Source organism: Halichoeres trimaculatus, unplaced genomic scaffold (genome assembly GCF_033239565.1).
Source record: "Halichoeres trimaculatus isolate MK-OKI-2021-1 unplaced genomic scaffold, fHalTri1.1 fHalTri1_scaffold_2, whole genome shotgun sequence".
NCBI classification, from domain to species: domain Eukaryota; kingdom Metazoa; phylum Chordata; class Actinopteri; order Labriformes; family Labridae; genus Halichoeres; species Halichoeres trimaculatus.
Window position 1 is genome coordinate 3,289,445 of NW_027437180.1, and position 24,443 is coordinate 3,313,887.

Sequence of the window (24,443 nt, forward strand, 5' to 3'; positions counted from 1 at the left end):
TTCACTGAGGCACACACTAAATCAGAGCAGGAGACAATTCACTGTACAGCGATTCACTGCATGCCCGAGGTGAGCGTCCTGACTGAAAGATGTGATTCCTGTTGGCAGGTCCAGAGGCCTTCGTGGACCCATTATGTGTTTTTATGTGTGCACGTTCCTCTATTTTTAGCACAGGCCCTGTCTTTGCTTAGTTTAGGATACAAACAGATTTAAATGTAACAACAGATTCCCTCAGCCTGCAGCTGCTGATCAGACTGAGGGAGTCATCATCATCATCATCATCATTATCCTCATCATTATCATCATCGTTAGGCCTGTCACGATATCAAATTTTGCTAGACGATATTATTATCAATATCATTTTGATTTTTTTTTCATTTTTTCATTGATGTAATTATGATAAATGGGATAATAAAGTGAGTACACCATATCAAAAGCAAGAAACTTTAATTTCTTAAGAGTATTTAACTGTAATTAAAAGGTCAGGATCTTTTAAATAAAATAAATTAAACAAAAAATATAATAAATTTAACAAACAAGAAAGAGAAAAAAATTACAATGAAAATGAAATGGACTCTCTTTTAGAAAAAATACATGTCAATGAAAATAATTCATACTAATCAAAAACAATAAAACATAGACCGTGTCTCTAAAGAAAAAAAGAAACTCCCCCCCAAAAAACAGCAATAAAAACTATAGCCTAAATAAAAGGGAGTTTATACAGTTCCTGAATTGTTTGTAACATGTACTTTTTCCCAGTCAATCCGTACTGTCTGTCAAACATTTTTAACATTTCTGGCCTTCAACCGTATTGAAAGGCTGCATTTCTTTGGCAAAGTAGCTGTCTTTGAGCACCCACCATTTGGTGCTTTTATTTCTATTTACTTTGCAGACCAAAAGCCTCAGTAAGAGCAGATTGTCAAAGAACAAGGCTCCGCTGCACCTCCCCTTCTTCTTCTTCGTCGCCACTATTTTCAAACAAATGCGACATATCAGCTCGTTGGTGTTCATGAGCTCACACTTTGTTCATTCTGGTAAAAAACTAAATATTCCCACACTGGGACTGTGGCAGGCGGCTTAAGAACCGTTTCTTTGGTGCCATCACTCATATTAGCGTGTGTTTCCTCCTTACCCCTCAGGACGCTCGCTTCAGCTCTCGCCGTGTGTACGCGCAAGCAGCCCCGCTGCAAAAGATGCCAAAGATCACATTTTTGACAGATGCTCACTCCGCTATAAATCTGCTAAATCCACTATAGAACCTATGCACCCTGATGTTAGGAAAGATAGACGTAGTGAGCCATCTTCTCATTCAGCCTCTTTGGTCGAAAGAGAGGAGGAAAAACGTGCATGCACGTGTCAGTTTATCGAGGCTGGCAAACTTACCGAGGACGTTTTTATTTATCGTTCGGTTTATTGATTTATTGATTATAGTGACAGGCCTAATCATCATCATTTTTATTGTGAAGGATAACTTTCAGCCACACTCCACAGCAAAATCTTGAAGCCCAGGGCTCCTGACTAGTTTTGCACTGGTTACATCGGTGTGCTTAACTCTTTTTTTTTCTTTTTCTTTTTTTTTTGGTGCACCAGCACAAAAGTTAGGTGCACCCAAACTTTCAATTGCGCCACCTTAAATGCCTTCAGGTCACCTTTTATCGCTTTCCACGACCTTCATTCATTCATTTTCTTAACCTCTTGTCCTGTTCAGGGTCGTGGGTGGCTGGAGCCTATATCAGCTGTCATTGGGCAAGAGGCAGGGTACACCCTGGACTGGTCACCAGCCAATCACAGGGCTGACACATAAACAGACAACCATTCACTCACACACTCACTCCTATGGGCAATTTAGAGTGACCAAATAAACTGCTGAGCATGTTTTTGGACTGTAGGAGGAAGCTGGAGGGCCCACGCACGTACGGGAAGAACATGAAAACGCCACACAGAAAGGCTCAACGGCCAAGCTGGGAATCAAACCAGTGACCTTCTTGCTATTAGGCTGCAGCGCTAACTGTTGTGCCACCGTGCAGCCATGACCTTCATTTAATCTTCTTAAGATGTAGAGAAATTTTTGTCTTTATCTGAAGCACAATTCTAAAAAAGTATAAAGTGTTTAAAGTCCTTGACTGAGCTGAAACTATGGTTTTATGTAGAGTTTCAAAAGGCCAAAAAGAAGAAATGAGAGAGAGACAGGAAAAAAAGGAAGCAATTTTTTGAAAACAAAAATGAAAGTGAAATCGTCTGTTTATCAGCTGATCAAAAGTTGAAGACCACAGCTCAAAGAAACCCAGAAAGCCCCTAAATAGAAATCAAAGTGTTAAAAAAGGACTTAGAGATGAGGAGCTTCACCGTTCTTTGGTTTAAAACCAAAATTATATCCATGAATGCTAACGCTAGCATATCAACGCAATTTTCAAAGTACATAAGCATCAAGCTAGCACAAGTTTTCTCTATTGTTTTTGGTCCATTAGGAGATGTTTACCATTTTACTAGTTCTTAAAACTTCAAGCAGGAAATCCTAAACCAGAGTTTTCTGTGGAAACTTTATCTGAAAATCCATCAAAAAATAATCAACTGTGAAATGATCAAGCATTAAGGGTAATCATATTGATGGATTGAACCAACCATCAATTCTTAACAGGAAGCAGTTCTCCATACCCATCCCTACGTTTACCTCAGTAAACATTAAAGTCGACCTCAATGAATCAGGGCCGTATTTAGTTGTTTGGGGGCCCAAGGCAAACCCAGTCAATGGGGCCCTCCATGTCCTTGTAACTCTTCTTCCTCAGAGCTAGACTGGCCTTCCCTGGGTCCACTGTCTCTTTCCCAGAATCAAGGCATGCGACAGTGCTAATCTTGTACATGGTAACTTAACGCAACGAAATGCTTTTCCTCAAGTTCTGTACTTTAGTTTGATTTTGAAAAAAGTGAATACATAATTTAGTCCACTTTGACCTGGATTTGAAATCTTTTATGGTCAATTGACAGCTTATTTGTCCCACAGTGGGGAATTTACAGAGTAACAGTAACAAACAAGAAAGTATGAAGTGAAAAACATTACAATAGGTAAATATTGAAAAAAATAATGAAGCAAAGAAAAAATGTGTAAATATCAAGCACAACATAAAACTGGAAAAAATCTACTGAAAGAGGTGATATTTACAGTTACCATACTTTTTGGTACTATTATTTTAAAGTTAATGCATTTTAATTTGACCCCCTGTCCAGTGAGTTATGTATCCAAAAAAGAGATTTTGTACAATAATGTTTATCACCAACTCAAAAAGTTTGATTTTGGGAAAATGATCCTGTTTCCTGGGCTAGATAAAGTCCTTCAAATCCTCAAAGTCTGATATGTTTATCTCAGATTTCAGAGCAACATTGTTTTTATTTCTGACTTGGTTGAAAAAAAGAAAAAAAAAAGAAAAAAAGTGTTTTTTACCACTTTCTTCCTGAATCAAATTTTGAGATGTATTGTAACATGGAATAGCCCATTGAATAAGAAGGGAGGGGGAGTACCCAAAACCATCATTAAAGATTAAGCCTTTTGATGTATTTTGAATCATGTGAAGTACGATTTAGAAAAAGAAATGCATTCAGTTGAAGAGAACTTCATAAATCAGTTTTTAAGAGATGCTTTGGGGGCCCCTGGGAATCTTGGGGCCCAGGCAACTGCCTGTGTTTGCCTAATTGTAGCTACGCCCCTGCAATGAATCTATTCAAAGCAAACAGACAGGCTGAACTGCACATTCAATTTCAAAGTCTACTGTTTGAAAATGCTAAAATTCTAAATCCAAGAAGATGAAAAGTAGAAAACAGTTGCTTAGATAATACAATAATGTAAAGACTATAAGACTGAGACACTAAAATATTAAAATGTAAATTAAATGCTAAAGCCCTGAGTATTGAAGACCAACATAATGGGTGCCAAATAGCATAAAGTAAAGTGCAGAAATGCACTTAAACGCATGTAAATGCAACAGAGGTCGGTGTATGACATGTGCTAATGGCATTCAAACATGAGTAAAGGGAAAATGAGGCGTGCATTATGGATGTTTTGAATTGAGGAGCAACACAGCCTTTCTTCTTTGAGGTCTGCAGGCTGGGCAGCGAGGCTGGCAGCCTGATGGGAGCCACTGAAACATGGGGAACAGCGCATGTGAGGAGTCCTGAACATTGCCATTAGTTATCAGAAGACAGAAAAAACAGAAGTATCTCCCCAACGTGACTATGGAGGCAACTTTTATTTTGAAATGTTTAATATCACATTCTGTCATCACTTCCTCCTGAGGGTGGAGGACTGAAACCTCGGCTGAGTGTGGTGGTCCACATCTAGACTGTCTTGGAGAGAAGAAAGAGGGATCCCTCCTTACCTTGTCCCCTATTCTTCTCTCCTTACCTTAACCCCACCCACCCCTCCTCACCTCCATCACTGCACTGAGACAACTCAGCCGCCCGGTTTTTCCACACAGGTTTAAAGATGAGATGATGAGTGCACAGACAGACCTGTGTGTTTATCAGTCAGACACACTAAATACTGTCCACACACACACACACACACACACACACACACACACACACACACACACACACACACACACACACACACACACACACACACACACACACACATATACACAATGGATTAAGAGGGATGGAGAGATTGAGTGAACAAATGAAAAACAGAGAGTAACAGTGGTAAATCTGTTTAACATAGATAGCGTGTACAGACTGGAGGGAACAAACCTGGCTCTAAGCTGTGAGTGTGTGTGTGTCCGTCCTGTGTGAGACACAGGACATTCAAAAATTAACCATAAATCTCTCCTCCTCCATGTTTCCTCCCTCTCAGTGATGTAATGGTGAAGGGAAGCACAGAGCGATGTGTGAAAAGGAAAAGTCAGCATAAGAGGCTCCTAAAACTAACATTGGTGGCAACTCAGTGACCCCACAAACAAAATCCAATAACATAGCCTAGCGCCAAGATTCATCAAAGAAACAAAAAAAAAAAAATAATAAATTGTTTTTGTCTGCTTTATACTGAAAAAAAGACGGGAAGCTCCTTTAACTCACATGTTGGTGTATGTAGCGATTGACAAGTATCAATTATTTGTCGCCCGATTTTCATAACAAAGTCACTGAGAACTCTACAAGCCTGTATCACACACAGATGATGTATCCCCTGCACATTTTAAACTAAAACTAAAAAATTATTTAAAAACAGGAGAAAAAACCACTCTCAGACCACACAGAGCAGTGCCCTGCCCAGAGACATTCAAACAGCAGCACAGCAGGCCAGTCTGCAGCAGGTGAGTCTGCAGCAGGCATGTCTGCAGCAGCACAGCAGGCAAGTCTGCAGCAGTCGAGTCTGCAGAAGGAGAGTCTTCAGTAGTCAACTGCAGCAGTTGAGTCTGCAGTAGGAGAGTCTGAAGTTGCATGGACCTCATGGGCACGTGAAGCATAAATCAATTTTTACTTTGCACCTTTTTGTTCCCTCACCATCTATCCAATCTTTCAAGTCAAAAGTTTTCCCCTGACACTGTAAAAATGTAAATATTAATAGAGGTTAGATTAAATGACTGAGGAGTGAATGGTCAGGAGTTTTGACTGGGTACTTCATTATAAGATTTTACAAATGTTTCATTTGGTTTTCTTGCCTGACTTCCTGTTAAGAGTGATCCTCTTCTTTCAGCATGTTGTGTGCTGGGGGAGCTCCGCTGAAAATAGACAGTGCATTTCTTTTGTGGTTTACAGCAGGGAGCTGGGACTCAGATCACCTGTATGTAGCTGAGGAAACCTGGCAACTCCAGATCAACTTCATCACCTTGTTTACGTAAATTAAGTTCCTGGAAGAAGTTTTCATCCCTACATCCAGAACTAGGGATGGGTACCTTTCACATTTGAAATGATATAGTACTGATGCCTGGTGCCTGGTGCAATCGGTACCGGTACAAAACAGTACCAATTTTCAGTACTTTTTTGTGTTTATGTGGTAAGAAATAACATTTTTAAAATAATTAAGTATATTTTTTTACAATTTAACAAATGTATTCTTCAAAATATAACCTTGAAATACCGTGTTTATGTCCAGCATGGAAAATTGCCTACTCTTCCACTCCCTCACAGTCACAAGGATGCATATAGGTACCTAAACATGGTACCTTTTGACTCTACATGAATGGATACCTGGTACTTTTGACATAATTGGGTCGGTACCTAAAAAAGTACCTAATTCGGTACCCATCCCTATCCAGAACCCAGCTGTAGACATACTTCTGCCACTAGGAATGGGTACCTTTCACAGTTGAAACGATAGGGTACCGATTCCTGGTACCTGGCAATCGGTATCGGTACTCAACTGTACCAATTTTCGGTACTTTTGTGTGTGTTTAAGTTGTAATAAATATCAATTTGTTTGAAAATAAAAAGTTAAATCTTTTCAATTTAACATATTAGTATTCAGTATATAACCTTGTAACGCTGCGTTCATGTCCAGCAGGGAAAATCACCTACTCTTCCACTCCCTCACAGTCACAAGGATGCATTTAGGTACCTAAACATGGTACCTTTTGATTTTACGTGAATCCGTACCTGGTACTTTTGACAGATTTTGGTCGGTACCTATAAAAGTACCTGATACGGTACCCATCCCTATCTGCCACATCAGTGAAACATATCTGAAGTGTGTTGTTGATGCACTGAGGTCACCACCATCTCTTGTTTGTCTGATGAGAAGAGGAGAGGGTAGATGAAAAGACAGATGGTAAGAGGAGGGAAAGGTCTTAATCCTAATGTAACATATGGCTCCTGTATGAACCCCACCCTCTCTGCAGCGCTCAGTGGAAACTGTGCATCACGACCTCTGCATCAGCACCGACCCTGACGTGCCCCGTACACACTGTTTTTACCTTTTATCAAACGCCCACCCACTGACCCCGACTTCTCATCCTGCTCTCAGATTTCACATCAATCGATGGATTAAGACCTTTAACACTCGTCTGACATGACTCCATCAGCCTGACAGCTTTGTTGTGGTTCAGAAATTAATAACAGAGCACAGTGACACAATTGCTGAATGGACACTATTTGCTCATTTAACCTTTGAAGTCTGAACAATTTTACAGCAGCATTAAAATAAGATTCAGTCTGAATAAAAACAATAATGCTAGCCTCCTTAGAGAAAAAGGCCAGGGGAACAGATGGTTTAGTGTTGTGAAGACACAGTCCCCATGCTCCCCTAATTCCCTGGTCTCAGCAGGTCTTTCTAACATGAGTCTGGTTCTGCTTGAGGTTTCTGCCTGTTAGAGGAAGTCGGTCCTCTCTGTGTAACTCTCTGAATGCTGTAAAGGTCTCTGCTCATGATGGATTGAGATTAGGTGTTGGGCCTTTGTTGATAATATATCATTTTGTGATTTGGTGCTGTACAAATAAAAATTGATCTATTATTATTATTATTATTATTATTATTATTATTATTATTATTATTATTATTATTATATTAGACCTTTGTATTATCAAATATTTCTCCTACTCATGTTTATTATTCACAGTGGTAACGCCTTGCTCTAACATGACCACTTTTTGTCAGTAATGAGTAATCTGAGTTTGTATTTGTGGCAATGATCAGCTGTCTGTGCTCTACATGGTGTGGACTGTCTGTCTGTGTTAAAAATAAATTGATATATATATATATATATATATTTACATTTTCAAAATTGGCCTGAATAGCATGATAGTCCAGTGAAACATTTAATTTACAAATATATTAACCATTAGTCACACACTGCAAAAGTCAATAGGTACAAGACCCCGTGCCATGAAGCACAGACCACCAGTCAGTGCCTTGGGGCACAGAAAACCTGTGCCCCCTGAAGAACAATATTTCAATGTACGGCAGGGTCTCATATCAACTGCCTTCCCTCCTCACTCACGGTTACCAAAGTTATGAAATTAGAGCTGTTTTTTGTTGTGACAGCGTTTGTAACCATGAGTGAGGAGGGAACGCTGTGGATATGAGACCTAGTTATACTTTAAAATTGTTTTGTTAGTTATTTAATTTAGTTGGTCAGATCTGCTTCAATTTTTCATTATTACATTTATTTAATTCATAAGGCAAATTAACTGATATCACATCTTTCAGTTTTGATTAAGGTCAACTTGTGTTTTACAGTAATATGCTACTAATATGCTTTTCAACTTGTTAAAATAGGAAGAGACGTCTGTGGACTTTGTCTTCATTGTCTGTGAAGTGACAGCACAGTGACTGATTGAGACTTTGATCTAACGCTTCACCAGCAAGAAGTTGGATAGGTTACAACACAGACTGTCAAAGAACACTGCAGGTGAGTCAGCCACCACAGTTTCCTGAACTTTTTGTCACTCCTTGAGTTTGTGTCAGCCGAAGATGACAATATTAGGATCCTTGTACTGCACTGCTTCTATAAATGCTTGACAAGTTGTTTGACTTTTACCATGGGGGAAGGTTGAGACCTGTCTTTCAATGTCACTCAGTAGGTTCCATGAGATGAACCCTGCTCAGTATAAATCCATCCGTTGATGAGCAGAGAAATAGAACGTACCGCACCAACAAGCAGGGGCGTGTCCAGGCTTTTTAGACTGGGGTGCCCCGACCAGGGCATAGAGGATTAAGTGAGCTCACACTCCATTATCTTTTATTGTTGCTTATTTATTTTTATATAAACAGAACTGAATGACTACAGCTTTAAAACAAGTGAACTGATATAACCCAAACTAGACTCAAACAAAAAGTTTATTTTTTCTTTAAATAAATAAATAAATAAATAGCCTAATTTTTTACAGAACAGCTATAAAAACTGTTCAGGGTTAGGGTTAGAAAATCATGTAAACTCACAAAGGGCAGATACAATAAGATTTTTCTCCTTTCTGATGTTATATATATATATATATATATATATATATATATATATATATATATATATATATATATATATATATATATATATATATATATATATACATATATATACATGAGATAAACTATAAACTATTTTATTCATAAAAATCATAATTTGCCAAATTGTTCAGCTCCATGAGGCGGTGAGGGGTGTTGTTTCCTGCTGCCATATGTAAATAATAAAGTAACTTGTAATCTAACCTAGTTTCTTTTAAAATCAAGTAATCAATCAAAATAACTGTGACAAAACTGGTTATTTATCCTGTTCAGCTAGGTCAGAGAAGACTAACCTCCTGTAAAAAGATCAACTCGTAAAACCTGTGCAGATATCTAACAGTAACACCACCCCAACACACACTTACACACAGAAGCATACATAGCCTTCATAAAAGATGCATAATGATCTTCTAAATAATTAAAGCCAAATGAAAGCAATATTGTGTGTTTCTGAAAGTTCACGTGACGTATGGATAGCAGGGACACACACACACACACACACACACACACACACACACACACACACACACACACACACACACACACACACACAGATACATACAAATGGCGTATGTGCCAGAACAACTCCCAGTGGTGCAGGAAGCACTTAGAGCCCGTCACTTCAATCAGCCATCAGCTCTCCATCCGTCTGACTTCAGCTCCACTGATCACTAACAGGTCGCTCCAACGGCCGCGCTGCAGTCGGAGACTGAAGCAGAGCATCACAAAGCGCCTTCAATCATTTGTGACACTCTGAAACACACGGCTCTGTCAGTCAGTCCATCAAAGCTGACAATCAGCAGGACTTCAGGAGGGTTCAAACCCAGGCTGAGGATCTGGAAGAACAATCCCTAAAACAAGTCTGTGCCAGTTTAAAAAAGTATACAAGTCTGTCTCTTTTTACACATATTTTTACGCCATGACAGAATGATATTTATAATTCTGGATCACTATCACCATACTTTTTGACGCGTTATGTAGGATGGATTTTATGCAAAGTTGCCTGTTAATAGCTGAGAAGCCAAAACATTTAGTGGCCCCCTACTGACTGGCTGCAGTAAAGGTCATAAACCCCACATCTCTATCCTAACAGAGGGGACATGGGTATTTCTGTAAAAGCCACTAGGGCTCAAACAATTAATAATATAACTTGAGTATCTTGATTAAAAACAAGTGTCCAGGAATTTCCTCCTCAAGGAATGGTAACATTTATTTCTAGGCTCATGACCTGGTTTTAGGACTACTTTTCAGGTTGCAATAATTTCCCTACAGCACCTCATATCTGTGACCATACAAAGAGTGAAGAAGACACGAGTGAACTTTGATTTCTTATCGGGCGCTGAACACCAGGAGCTGTCAGGCTGTCCCAGGCGCAGATGCAGAGCCTGTGTCAGTGTGCAGTGCTGTCAGGCTGTGGAAGTATTTCCTCATCAGTATTTCCCCTGTATGAATTTAGTAATCTTTGTCCATGAAAGTAACACAGCATTTCATTTATTTCATATATAAGTCGTATCTGTCTGAAAGTCTCTGGACCAGCCAAGCTTTGAAAAAAGTGACAGTTGTAGTCCAGAAAAAACTAGGCTTTTCTCTTTCGGGGTCACTTCTACTGGTCCCAAGCTGGGACAAAAAGGATTGAGATCATCAAACATGACATGAAAAAAGATATAAAAAATGAATACAAATGAAGTTTTGAATCAGGTCAAATAATACTTGATGCTTGTTTTCCTCAACAAAAATAAGTAAATATATAAATAGATAAATATATTAATAAATTAATCAATTATTAAAAAAAAACCTGAGACTGTTTATTTTGATTATTATTATTCATTTAGTTATTTTGATGTGAGATTTGTTTAAAAGTCTCTCCTTTAATGTATTTGAAATTATTCAAGATACAATATAATTTCACTTGTGTTTTTAAGAAAGGGAAATACTTTGTTTTGCACAGTTTACCCTATCTCATGGATAAAAACAGGGATTCTCTTTGATTTGTAAATAAAGTATATTTCTTAATTTTTATACATGTAGATTTATTCATATGTGTGTGTGAGTGTGTGCTTGTGTTATAGAATTTTTGATTTTCATTGCATGGTTTGTGTTTTGCAGTCGGAGGAATAATAATAATAAAAAAATCAGTTGTATTTTGTCAGCAAGCTCGTTCTGTTAAAAACAAACAAACAAACAAAAATAAGATCGTTGACCTGAGGCCTATATCACGAAGCAGGATTAGTGTCTTAGTGAGATAATTTCAGGGTTAACTCTCGATTACCGATAGCACGAAGCCTGATCCTTTTTTATCAGAGTAGATCACCATGGTGACCTACTCTGAACGTCTATCCTGCTCTGGAGCAGGATCAGTTGGAGGTTGAATCTGATCCTATAAAAAGCCCCTCCCACTGGCCAATCAGAAACGATGGCCTGCCCTTTTCTCTCAAACCCGGTGGACAGAGGCGCACAAGTTGTAGGAAGAGCTTTACGAAGAGAAAGGGTGTTTAAAGATCGATCAGATCCACTCGATCAAAGCGAGGATTCACTGTATGAGGGGTATAGGTTTTGACGGCCCGGACTACTCTACCCCTGTGAAATATTAGAGCCGTACATTGCCCGTGCAACCCGCAGGAGCGGTGCACTGACTGTCCCACAGACATTGTGCATCGCCCTGCGATTCTTTGCCTCGGCAGCTACATGTGCTCTGTCGGGGATGCGGAGAGGCTGAGCAAGTTTACGGCCTCCCACGTTGTGCATCAAGTGGCTGCTTCCCTCACGTAACTTAGGGACGAATTCATAGCGTTCCCAGGATGAATGAGAAGGAGGTGGAGCCAGTTACCTGTGATCTGATTCTGAACAAAAGATGAAGGAATTCTAGCGCATATTTTGTCAATGAAATGTACACAGAGCAGAACATATCACCACTTTTTTGGGGACATTTTAGGGGAAGCTGAGCTTCCCTTGTAGTCTTAGAGCAATCACCACTGCTTGAAACAGACTTATCAGACATGATGATGCTCTTGCATTTGTTTTTTATCTGCTCCATGATCTTCTGACTCCAGAAGGATTACATCTGGGAGAATGACATGATAATTAGAATACACACAATTCATTTGCACAGTAGCATTTATTATTTTATGAGATTTAGAAGTGTGATCACTATCATGCTGAGTCACTGATGAGTAACATTTACACAGTCCGCTATGCGTTGCCATGCATTTTGCCTGCAGTTGGCCGCTGCTACCGTGTTCCCCCTTACTGAGTTATTGCTTCTCTCCTCCTTGTATTGCTGCATTATCAGCCGCTGCTCTTCAGCAGTGAAGTACGGAGCTTTCTTAGTCGCTCATGATTGTGATTGGTCAGCTGCCTCTGAGCCCTCCTCTTTTACGTGGGCGGTCACGGCTCTTGATCAGTCAATCCTGGGTTGAGTTACCATGTTGATAACTCGCGTCGTGCTATCAATTATCCTGATTGCCACTGTTACTCAATCCTGGATAGATGTGAGTTACCGCGGAAAAGTTGACCGTGCTTTGTGCCATAGGCCTCTGGTATCAGAGATCGTTTTGAATCATGGGTTAAGTGTATCATTACATTCCTAGTTGTTTAGTTATTTTATAGTTATTATTATTATTTACTCTGTAAACTTGTAGTTCATTCTGTAAACACAGCGCTGTAGAGTGAAGAAGATGTAAAATAAAAACACAGAACAAGCTGGGTGATTGCTGAATGTAGCTCACTGATCAATGACGGATAAAATATCAGCTGAAGCCCAATGTGCTCCAAAACAGCAGGGATCATCGTTTTAGTCTGAAAACTGCAGAGACTCAAGATCTGATCAAGAATACATCCGATTACTAGTGTCATGTCTCATCTCAAGTCAGACCTTATTGAACCTAAAATTCATCCCCTAAGCCTACTTATTTTTCACTTTTTTAAAACAAGTGTCATTTGAAAAAAAGTTGCTCTTTAACTAAAATTTTTCTTTTTAATCCGATAACTTGAATAATGAATGGAATTTTCAGCCACATAAACTCTGGTGACCCGTGTTAAATCAGCTTGACACATTTCATCATTCTGCAGAACCTGCACACCAGCTCTTTACTTGTGATTATTTGTAGGGATGCAGAACCAGCATTGTTTTTCCTCCTGAACCAACTCCAGCTGACCTGATCCCTCATTAGCCACGGTTACATGAGGAGTTTTTCGTCTTTCTGAATGACTTTTTCGAAAACACTTGTATACATGGAAAGGAATGTTCCAATCTCTGGTCTGCATGCGCCACTATAATGAAACAGAATAGTCAATTGGGCATGAGTAGAAAAACATAAACATCACAAGATTTATCAAAGCTGGAGGACGACAGTTTGTTCATCACGGTGTTGCAGTACTCTGTATTGCGAGTTTGTTGTCCGTCCAGTCTTGAAATTATGTTCATTTCTTTCAAAGTTTGGATCAAAAACAAACTTTCTGCAACAGTCCAGTGCTGACGGCTCGCCGCCATTTTTAAAGTTGAGGAACGTCTCTAGTTGCGTCTTACGTCATATCTGAGCATGCGCTGAAAGAACGCACCCTGACAACTTTCCATTTGAGTGGATACATGATACCTCAATCGGTTTGGGGAAAGGAATATTCCACCCCTGTGAAACCGTTTAAATGTCCATTTGGATTTGGCACTTTTCTTTCAGTATGAGGTGTATACAAAGGTTAAATTCTTTCCGTTTGAGCAAATAAACCGAATGCAAGCAGAATATTTGGGTCCATGTATACGTGGCTACTGAGACTTTAACGTGTTTCTTTTTTTAAATATTGATCAAATGCTGCCTGAACTCTGATCTGAAGAGCCTCACCCAGAGCTTTGGTTTAGAATTTAACCAAGCATGCAGTGACCCCTGCAAACCACAGGTCCCAGTGTGTGTACATGTGCGTGTGTATACATATTATCAATGTACAAATCCAGCCTGAGTACAGCTCGAGCTGACTCTACGTCACTTTAAAGTATTTGCTGTCAGACTCACTAAACGTCTTCACTGCACATCTGCTATTCCTGTCTGCCTGTCTGTCTCCTCTGATTTCTGTCCCTGTCTGCCTCTATCCATCATTATCTCCACTCATCACTGTGTCATCCCGTCTGCCGTCCGCGCATTTTCTCCCCTGTTTCAGATTATTGGCGCTCACGGCTCACAGAGACAATATTACCCAACAACCCGTGATGATGAGGTGATAACACCCGCTGCAGTTACTCAGAGAGGCCCAGCAGCTTTCCCTGGTTGAAACAAACAGGATGAAGTCAGAGGTGGCACCAGTAAAGCCACTATTCCACTTTAACCCTTTACATGCTGGAGGAAACATCAGTATCAGAGTGCATGGAAAACATGTTTTAGACCACATTTGTTTCTTCAATTCCTCAATCATTTTAATGCTTGATACCACTAAAGGTATATTACCTGAAGAATAAAATGAACATGCAAAAAAACAGCTGATTACATAACATTTTCTGTTCAATTTGACATGGTTAAGCTTTCTTGTATTCCCAGGATATATGAGAGGCTGTTTCATGCCATGAGCAGCTCTGCACATGCAAAGGCCAAGAGTTTCCTGCTTACATTCAAGCCGTAGCACATCTCAGAAGTTGTCAGCTCTCACATTATGCCTAAAACAAAAGACTTATGTGAAGCCACAAAGGCAGCCAACAAAACCAAACATCTCCAAGACAGCCGTTCATCTACTAAGAAAAAACAAGCTGAACATGGTACCACCAAACTGCGAGCTGGTCAAGGCAGGAAACGTCTTTCTACCCCACAAGATGGCCAAGCACTCATCTGTTCCTGTGTCAGGAATCATCATCAGACCTCTAGGAACCTTAAAAATGAGTGGGCACTGTGGAGAAATGTCACTTGTTCAGCAAGGACAGTAGAGGACAGCAGAGGAAGACCCAGTTACTCTTTATGAGGGATCACAAGGATTGGACTGTTGATGATTGGGTGAAGGTTCTCTTCAGAGATGGATCCAGTTTGGAGTTGATGTCTACTCCAGCCAACTTCTTGGTCATGAGGAGACCTGGAGGAACCTACAGACTAGACTGTCTGACCCCTACAGTAAAACATGAGGTGGATCAGTGATGGTCTGGGGTTGTTTCAGTCTGGGTGGAACAGGACAAATGAAACTGAGTGAAGGGCGAATGAACCAAGTCAAATATAGTGCTATTCTTGAAAACAGTCTTCTTCCATCAGCTGGAAAACTCTCTCCTGACTCTAATGACTGGATTTTCCGACAAGACAATGCCTCTTGTCACACGGTAAGGTCAGTTAAAGCCTGGATGGAGAACCTGAACATTCGAACCCTGCCTTGACCAGCTCAATCTCAAGATCTTAATCCAACTGAAAACCTGTGAACATCATCAAACTCCAAATGGAGAACCACAAGCCCCAAAACAAAGCAGATCTGTTTGAATGTTTGCAGCAGGAATGGGCTGCTGTGACAGCTGAACAGTGTCAGAAGCTGGTGGAGAGCATGTCAAGACTCATGGCTGCAGTCATCAAAATCAATGGTTTTACAGTCAGGTACTAACTCCTGTGTGTTTAATGTGACTATAACATACAGAAAGAACATGGACAGCCTGAAAGCTCTGTTTTTGGCATAACAATCCCATAGCTATTAATGTAAGAACCTCAGTGATTTCAGTCATTATCAAGAAGACCATGGAAAATGGTATCAGCCCTTATATTAAACTCTTATGAGCTAATTTTGTTATCATCATATTTTTCCATGTAATGTACCTTTAGTTGTACCAGGCATTAAAATTAACGAGATTTTTTTTTTAAAAAAAGGTGGTCTAATTGTTTTTTCCATGACTGTTCTTCCAAACATGGTGATCTTCAGTCATCTGTAGTTTTAGATGGGCCAGTTTCAGGCTGCTCCTCACTACCTCAGCAGCCTGAAAATTCAAGTCTCTGATTGGCTGTTTGCCAAGTCAGAGGAGGGGCTCCTCAGATGGTCTCAGATTCTAAGGTGAGGTCATGCTCCATTCTAAAATAAGAACAACAACACAGAAACTTGGTGCCAGATTCACCGACATGATGTCATAACATCATGGCGGGGGAAACAATGTTTGGTCAATGCCAAGATGCTTTTTATTCATTTACCTTTTGAATATTAAAAGAGCCAGATAATATTTATAAGATAATATAAGAGCGCAAAATACACCAGACGGTGAAGGATGATCCTGGGTGCACCTCAAATGATTTTAAAACTATAAAGCAGCTTACACCATGGATCATACGAGCTGCTTGTGAATGATGTGTACCGTGCTAAAAAGCTCACCATTCTGAAGCGTGCTAAAGCAGAGAAGTGAATTGTGTCTGAGCACGGCATACTTGCAGTCACATTGGCCAAACAAACTGGACTTTAGGGTTGAAGCGTGCTTGGGCATGGGACCAATGGCCGGCGCTCAGGGAGGAGCTGCTGCATGAGTGAGGACTTGTCTACTGTATTTTCCGCACTACAAGGCGCTTCGGAATATAGGGCGCACCTTCAATGACTGGCCTATTTGAAAACTGTTTTCATACATAGGGCTCACCGCATTATAAGGCGCATAGAGTGGAAGCTATAGTAGTGGCTGGGGTTGCGTTATGCATCCACTAGATGGAGCTGCGCTAAAGGGAATGTCAACAAAACAGTCAATAAGTCAGTCAAACTCAGGCTACATCCACATGGAGCCGCACATTTTCCTATCCAACTATTTTCTGTGCCGTTTTCAAAAAAAGTGCGCTTTAAAGACGAAGCCGTTTCAGACATCCACAAAAGCCGTTTCCAGAGATCAGTTCAAATGCCAGACCTTTGGGGGGCGCTGTATTGCTCTAACAATAAACAAGAGAAGAAGCCCAGGCCAGTCTGTGAGCTAATGTTAGCACTGAGCAGAATTCCTCTTTACAGGTTCTTACTGCTTACCGCTGTTATTCCGACAACGCCCTCTTACTACAGTAGCCATGATTAATCAATATCGATCCATATATAAGGCACATCGGATTATAAGGTGCATTGTCAGCTTTTGAGAAAACTGAAGGCTTTTAGGTGCGCCTTATGGCCTTACGGTAAGTGTTTTGTGTCCCTTTTACTTTACGTATTATAGCATCTGGATCAAGTCTGGAGGCTGGAGCCGCTCTGGTAGTGTCCGTTTATTTTGGAGAGAGGAAAAAGCAGTTTCTTGAAACATCAATGAACAGTCAAAACGTGATGTCTCAGAGTCATGTTAGAGATTTCCACCTGCCCACTCACTGCTCTGACATACAGAGACAGACCCCTGAACTCTGCGTTTCTCCACACAAGGAGGAATCTCTGCCGTTTGCAGTGATTAAAGAAAAGTGAAGTAACTCTTTAAACCTGTGCTCTGAGGTCTACATCCAGATTTAATGATGCCTGACCTGACTAATGCATGACAGCATCCTGCCTGAGCACCGAGCATGACCCTGAGTATTAAGCCTTCAACACAAACTCTGAAATCACTTTACTTATTTAATCCTTGACAGGCTTCGGCTCCTGTCGAGAAAGAAGAAGCATCGTATTTAAAATATAAGTTTGTCTCAAACAAGCTGCAAAGAGCTTTCTGCAGAGTACAGCTTGTCTAGCTTTAAACTTTCACCTCTACTGCTCATCAGACGTTCATATTTTATGTCTGACCAATGACAAATTTAGTCTGGCAAGAGGGGAACTGTGCTGCAGCTCAGATTCTGGATCACCTCAGGTTAAAAATGAACAGTGGATAATTGTCCTTCATCCGTCCATCATCTCTGCTGCTTGTCTGGAGTCAGGTCATGGGGGCAGTCCACAGTGATCAGCTAAGACTCTCCTCTCCTGAGCGTTTTCCAGCTCCCCCAGGGGGGATCCCAAGACCGTTCCATGTCAGGAAGGATGAAATACAAAGGTCTAACCCAGGACCTTCTCTCAGGTGGACATGCCTAGAACACCTCTCAAAGAGACGGCCAGGAGGAGTCCTTTTCAAATGCTCGAACCACCTCAACAGAGTCATTACAAAGGAGCAGTGGCACCACTCTGAGCTCCTGAACCTCTCTCAGTCTGAGCTGTCTGAGCCCAGACTCCCTCCAGAGGAAACTCATTTCAGCTGCTTGTATCTATGGCCTCGATCTTTGTTGAGAGCCAAAAGCTCATGACTATCGGTGAAGGTTGTAACAGGGATGGAATAAAAAGCGCAACTGTCTCTTCAAGTCTGTTGTCTTCCATCTTCCTGGTAGAAATTTCTCTGTTGCTGCTGGCCTTAAAGTGATACTCCAGGATGGAACAAGTTGGGTCCTATCACAAGGTTTAGGGCAGAAATGACCCCTTAAGCAGTGTTTTTGTGCAGCAGCCCAGGGTGCACACACCAAACACCCCCTCCCTGCTCCTCTGCCGGTTTCCTCTGCACTCAGACGGGGCCATTTTTTACTTGACCAAAAACACAAATAAACGGACTCCCACTGAAAAAATCTGATATTGGTCTGCAAGGAACACTGTAAAACTGAGAGCTATTGTATCTTATTCAGAACTAGAAAAGATTATTCATTTCTTTGCATCACCACGGCTAGATCATTGTAACTCGCTTTTTCTGTGTCTCAACAGAACCTCTATTTATTGGCTCCAACTTGTTCAGAATGCCGCCGCTAGGCTTTTAACTGAAGCATCTAAACACCCACATATTACCCCGGTCCTGGCATCTCCACGCTGGCTTCTGGTCAGGATCCAGTTTAAAGTGTTTGTTCCAACTTACAGAGCTCAACTAACTTTCTGAGCTGCTTCAGGCGTACACTCCTGGCAGGACACTCAGGTCTGTGGGTCGCAACCTTTTAACTGTTCCACACTTCATGAAAACATGTCTGAAAGTGTTTTTCTTGTTTGTTGCATGTTATTTTGCCTGTGGTTTTAATTGTTGTTTTAATCCTGTGAAGCACTTTGTGAGCTTTCTCTCAAAAGTACTTTGCAAATAAATCTACTTACTTGCTTCATCACATAGGACAATCAGCTCATCAGTTTCACAATCTATTTCCACCTCTATCCTGACCAGACCCTGAGATACTGGACTTCCCAAGACTCACCCCCCACCCAGAGACAGAACAACCCACTCTTTACCTGACGTCTGGGAATCCTGGGATATCTCACGATATAACAAGTGATACATGGCTCACAGTCATGACAATATCTCAGTATGTTGATAATGCAATTATTCATTAATTACTCTTAATAAGCTATGATACATCAATCAATTAATCAATCAGTCTTTATTTGTATAGAGCCAAATCATAACAAATGTTATCTCAGGACACTTTCTAGAAACATAAACAGGTCTAGACCAGTAAATGTTGATAAAATTTTATCAACAGAAACCCAACATGAAGACAGGGGCCTTATCTCATCTTAACCACCATGAGTACAGGACTTTGCAGCATTTAGCAAGTTAGAATGGCAAGGAAAAACTTCCCTTTAACAGGCAGAAACCTCAGACAGAACCAGACTCGTGTTAGACAGAGATCTGCATAAATTTGTTTATATGACGTGAAACAAAAACAGATTAATTGTTTATATTTTTCAGTATTATTTAACTATGTTTGCCTCCAAGGGTGGTGGCAAACCAAGTGGCTGTGGATGTTTGTCGTGTTTTGTGAGAATCTTCTTACACACTGCAAAGTCCTTACCCAGCTTTGTTCTGTCCACACTAAAAGAGGCCGTTTACGTGTTTAGGATAAAACGCAAAAGCATTTTTGTGTGTCACCCTCTCGTTTACATGGAAATAGCATTTTAGCCGAACTAAAATGCAAACAACCTCTAGAGTGCATTTTTTCTAAAACAGCCACCATTGCTGTGTAAACAGCAAGCTGGAGTTTTTAATGGAAAAGCTGACATTATTCCCCAACAGTACCGTTGTTACAATCATTGTGGACTACCGTGTTGTGCTTGTGCTGCTGAATCTGCTAAATGTCTTTAACAAAACAGTCCACTTCTGCTCTTAGCATTCACCAATACACCAGATGATTGGCTCAGTTCTACTTCAGTGGAGATCTTCCAAAAGCTGCTTCTGGACAAGACAGCTATAGCGCCAACTACAGGCCTGGCATGCTTACTACAGTGTTTTCAGTCCCTCAGTGTAAACACAGATTCTTCTCTCTGCGTTTTTGCATTTTTGGGTGAAACGCTGTTGTGTAACTGGGGCCCAAAACTGGATCTACACTTCACCTTTCCAGGGTGATTTTAAATAGTGACTCAACTCACCAAGGAAGGATGAAAGACGTTCATAGAGGCTATATTTTTATAACACTAATAATAAAAAACTACCTGGCAAGAGCGCATTGATAATCCATTGTGAGGTTCAATTCACCACATCCATATATTGTCACACTCCTTGTTTCCCCACAGAAGTCGATGGCCTTAAGATTTTAAAACTGAACCTTTTGTGCTGGAAAGAGCTTCATGTTAAAATTCTGGCGCTGTAACACCCACTGCAGTCTCTGTTACTCACCATGGTGGTTTCAGCGATGGAGCCGAAGCTGTTGATGAAAATGTTGCAGGACACGTTGACAGGAGGACCTGCAGACACAGGGAAATGACGGACCTTAGTGTGTGCACTGTGTCTGTCTGGTGTTCATGTGCTTAATGTGAAGTTTACCGTGGCTCTGGTGACACACAGAGAGTGATTTCAGTACCTTTAAAGTTGGGTCGTATCCTGGCGTCATATCCAGACGTCCTTCCCATCAGCTTGTCTAGAAAATCAGACGGAGACATCGGAGCCTGTCGCGCTCTGGCAGCACTGTCCATCTCTTTACACTGGCTCACACTGTCAGTGGAAAACACAAACACACGTAACCATCAGAGACATTTCCACAGCAAAGCAGAGACAAAACCACACACACAGAGTCCCTGATGCTTTATGACAGCTCTGGTGTTTCTAAATTGCTGGCTCCACACACCCTGCAGGGATGATTTCCTGGAAATGTCCAAGCGTTGTCTAGTTTGTACCAAACCAGAGGCTACAAGACTTGAACAGGTCTGTAGTGATCTACATCACAACCATACTGGTGTTTTAGCTAAAAATGAAATCATGCAACCGTGACTGACTGGGGTCAACCTTACAGATGAAACTTTGAGCTTGTCTCTGTCTCCTCATCGTAGGTTCTTTAGATGTCCAACATTTTCTTCTGCTTTGCTTTGTTTTAAGTGTAAAATCTTTGTATCTTTTGAATTTTCACAGGACTTTGAGCCCCAGTGGACAAGCAGACAACAATAGGTCACAGGAACCACTTAGTTCCTGGAGTAGTACAAGTACCCACAACTCCACACTAAGAGCCTTCTGTCTGGCCAGGGATTTGAACCTGGGATCTTCTCACTTACACTAAGGATTGTGAAAAATCAATTATTGGTTAATCACAATTATATTATGGACATGTATGAATCAGTTATTAAATTTTTTAAATTCAATTACATCCTAAAACAACGTGGAGCGTATTTCACTCACCAAGGAAATACTGCTTCACTGTTTTTCATTTCTGTGTTCTGCACAAGGGACAACATCCTGTTGAATGTCATGAAGCCAAAGAGGAAGTGCTAAAAGTAGCTGCTCATTGAGAATCTGCTTGACGCTGGATGCAGAAAGACCAGAACTCACGTACACACCCAGCCATAAAAACAAAAAGTTTTAAAAACACAGTTACAGCCTGGTTAAAAAAAAACAGCTTGGGTCTGAAATGCTGAGGGGGTGATTTTTTTTTCTAACTCTGGGATTTAGAAGATATAAGGAATGTTTGGACTGAAATTTCAATGGCTAAATTCTGTTTAAATACAACACTGTAAATAATTTTTGTGTTAAATAACGACAAAGTATTGGAAACCCTGTGGCCAGTGTTTGATGGTTATTCATCAGCAAAGTAAATCTTTTTATTGTTTTTTTTTTTTTGAAACCGTGAGTGAGGAGGGAACGCAGTCGATATGAGACCCTGCTGAACAATGACATGCTACACTGCAGGGGACGCATGCTGTCTGTGTTCTAAAGGGCACAGACTGGCTGTCTGAGCTCCACATGGCACAGACCAGCTGTCTGTGCTCCACATGTCATGGACTGGCTGTCAGTGTCTGTGTGTCAGTGTCTGTTATTGCATTTGTGGTCTTGCACGTCACCAGTGTGTTTAGATCCATTTTTCATTTCTGTGTTCTGCACAAGGGACAACATCCTGTTTAGAAAAATGAAGCCAAAGAGGAAGTGCTAAAAGTTGCTGTTCATTGAGAATCTGCTTGAGGCTGGCTGCAGAAAGACCAGAAGTCATGTACCCACCCCGACATAAAAACAGACTTTTACAGCATTAAAAGCATATTTACAGCCTGGTTTCAAAAACAGCTTGGCGTAAAACGCTGATTTTTCTATCACACTGTACAGTGGTGATTTTTTTTTCTAACTTTGCGGTTTAGAAGATATTAGGACTGTTTGATTGTCCAATCAGAGGATCAGCTCAGCTCATGTGACCGATGGGCGCCCTGTAGCTGTTACACAGGAAGCTAAAAGCTGGCGTCATATCCAATGTGGCTGTGTCTGTGGATTGGCTTCATTGATGTTGAGGAGACTACGTCCATGTTATAAACAGTCTATGGTTCTGCAATATTTAAGTTAGTAAAGCTACAATATGTTTCACTATTTAAGTTCAGTTGTCGTGAAGATAAGACGCATTACACAGGTGTGAACACACGGCTCCAAGCCTGTATTTTTATTCTACAGGAAAAAAACCTTCAAATGTGGACATTCAAATGTGTGTGTGTGTGTGTGTGTGTGTGTGTGTGCGTGCGTGCGTGCGTGCGTGCGTGCGTGCGTGCGTGCGTGTATGTTTGTCTGTGCCGGTATGTATGTCTACGCCTACCGTAGCCTGACATTTGCTTCAAAATGGAGGAAGATGTGGAGGAATTAGCTGATGCTCCTTCGTCGAATAAATCAGTTGTGTGGCCCTTTTTTTGGCTTCCCATGTAAAAGACGGGAGAACAGTGAGAAGATTGTGGGCAAAACAACCATGTGCAAAATATGCCGCTACAGTTCGCCGTTCACTACAGCGAGTACAACTATCATGATGTACCACTTACAACGGCGTCACAAAGAGAAGCTGGAAGACTGGAAGCTACACGAAAAAAACAACAACAAGCAAAAGACCAAATGACTCTACAGAAAGCATTCCCTGCACCACTGCTAGCTGCTAGTAAGCGAGCAACAGACGTTACACAGAGTACAGACTTTTTTATAGCCAACGATGCGCAGCCCTTTTCTGTTGTCGATGACGCTGAATTTCGACAGTTGATCCGCACACTGGAGCCAAAATATCAACCCCCATCACGGATACACTTCAGTAAAACAGTGGTTCCAGAAATGTATGAGAGAGTGAGAGTTAAAGTTCCTTTTCATTCAAGAATGTACTTATCCTGATTGTTACAACAACAAAGCACTTTTTATTGAGATTTTATTTTTGTATTTGCACTGAAGTGTTATTAAGGGAAAAAAACTAAAATTTTGTTTTTTTCAAAGAGCATTTATTTACTGATAAAGCAATATTGATTGTTGATGTGAAAGAAAATCAAGAAAATAAGATTTTTGCACAATATCCCCGTTTGGGATTTTCTATACTCTTTATTTCGTATCGTGAGCTCTATTCCGTATCGTTTCGTGAATTGACCATTTGATTACACCCCTTGTAATTGAATCAGGACCTAGGTAATCGTGATCAAACACCTCTACTAACCACTGCATCACTTTGCAGCCTCAACCAGGAATCAACACGTCCACAATGATGAGACCACGGTTCCAGTGACGGTCAAAGCCTGTTCCTTCAGATGAACTGATTTATCAGCTCAGGCATGAATCACTGATGTTCATACAGAAACACTCATTAACACCATCACCGCTGATGGGGAGTGTGTCGCCCCGTCACATACACTCCTCATGATCAGTGTGTGTTTCATTAATGTGGTGAAGATTTTATACTTTGTTACTCCCCTTAAGGGGAGGGATGTTCACTCTGAGTAATGCCATACATACAGACAGACACACACACACAGGCGCAAGCAGCACTTTGCACAGAGACATGCACGGGTGGAGAGTGCAGAGTGAGCATTTGGAGGTTTGGTGCCTTGCTCAAGGTAACCTCAACAGTGCTCAGGAAATTATGCCAACACCCCTCCAGCTATCAGCCCAATTCCAAATCGTAGTCCATGCCAGGATTTAAACCAGCGACTCTGGTTACCAAGCCAAGTCTGGACTGAGCCACTTCCGCCTGATGATGTCCAGCCTCATGAACATTTGCTCAGCTGGTTACGATAAAACAGTTTCATTATGCAGATCATTTTACTGCCCACATCACTGGCCGTAAGTCCCACTGACATTTGTACAGACACTGTGGCCTGTGTGTGTGTTTGTGTGAGTGTGCGTCTGTGTGTCTGGTCTGGATAGTAGCTTTTTAATGCTACATCACAGCCTAATGATCCTGAAACTGCACTCATGTCTCTGTGTTTGCCTGTC

At 40.9% G+C, this 24,443-nt stretch overlaps 1 protein-coding gene across 1 annotated transcript in view; it reads right to left on the reverse strand.

The window, feature by feature from the left end:
• Positions 1 to 24,443, reverse strand: part of glra3 (glycine receptor, alpha 3) — a 136,461-nt gene that overhangs the window by 52,530 nt on the left and 59,488 nt on the right. The window contains exons 2-3 of the mRNA XM_074690985.1: positions 20,602 to 20,732; positions 20,418 to 20,485 (exon numbers count right to left, since the gene is read on the reverse strand). Of these exons, the coding sequence (XP_074547086.1) occupies positions 20,418 to 20,485; positions 20,602 to 20,732 (199 nt within the window). The remainder of the gene's footprint in view (positions 1 to 20,417; positions 20,486 to 20,601; positions 20,733 to 24,443) is intronic.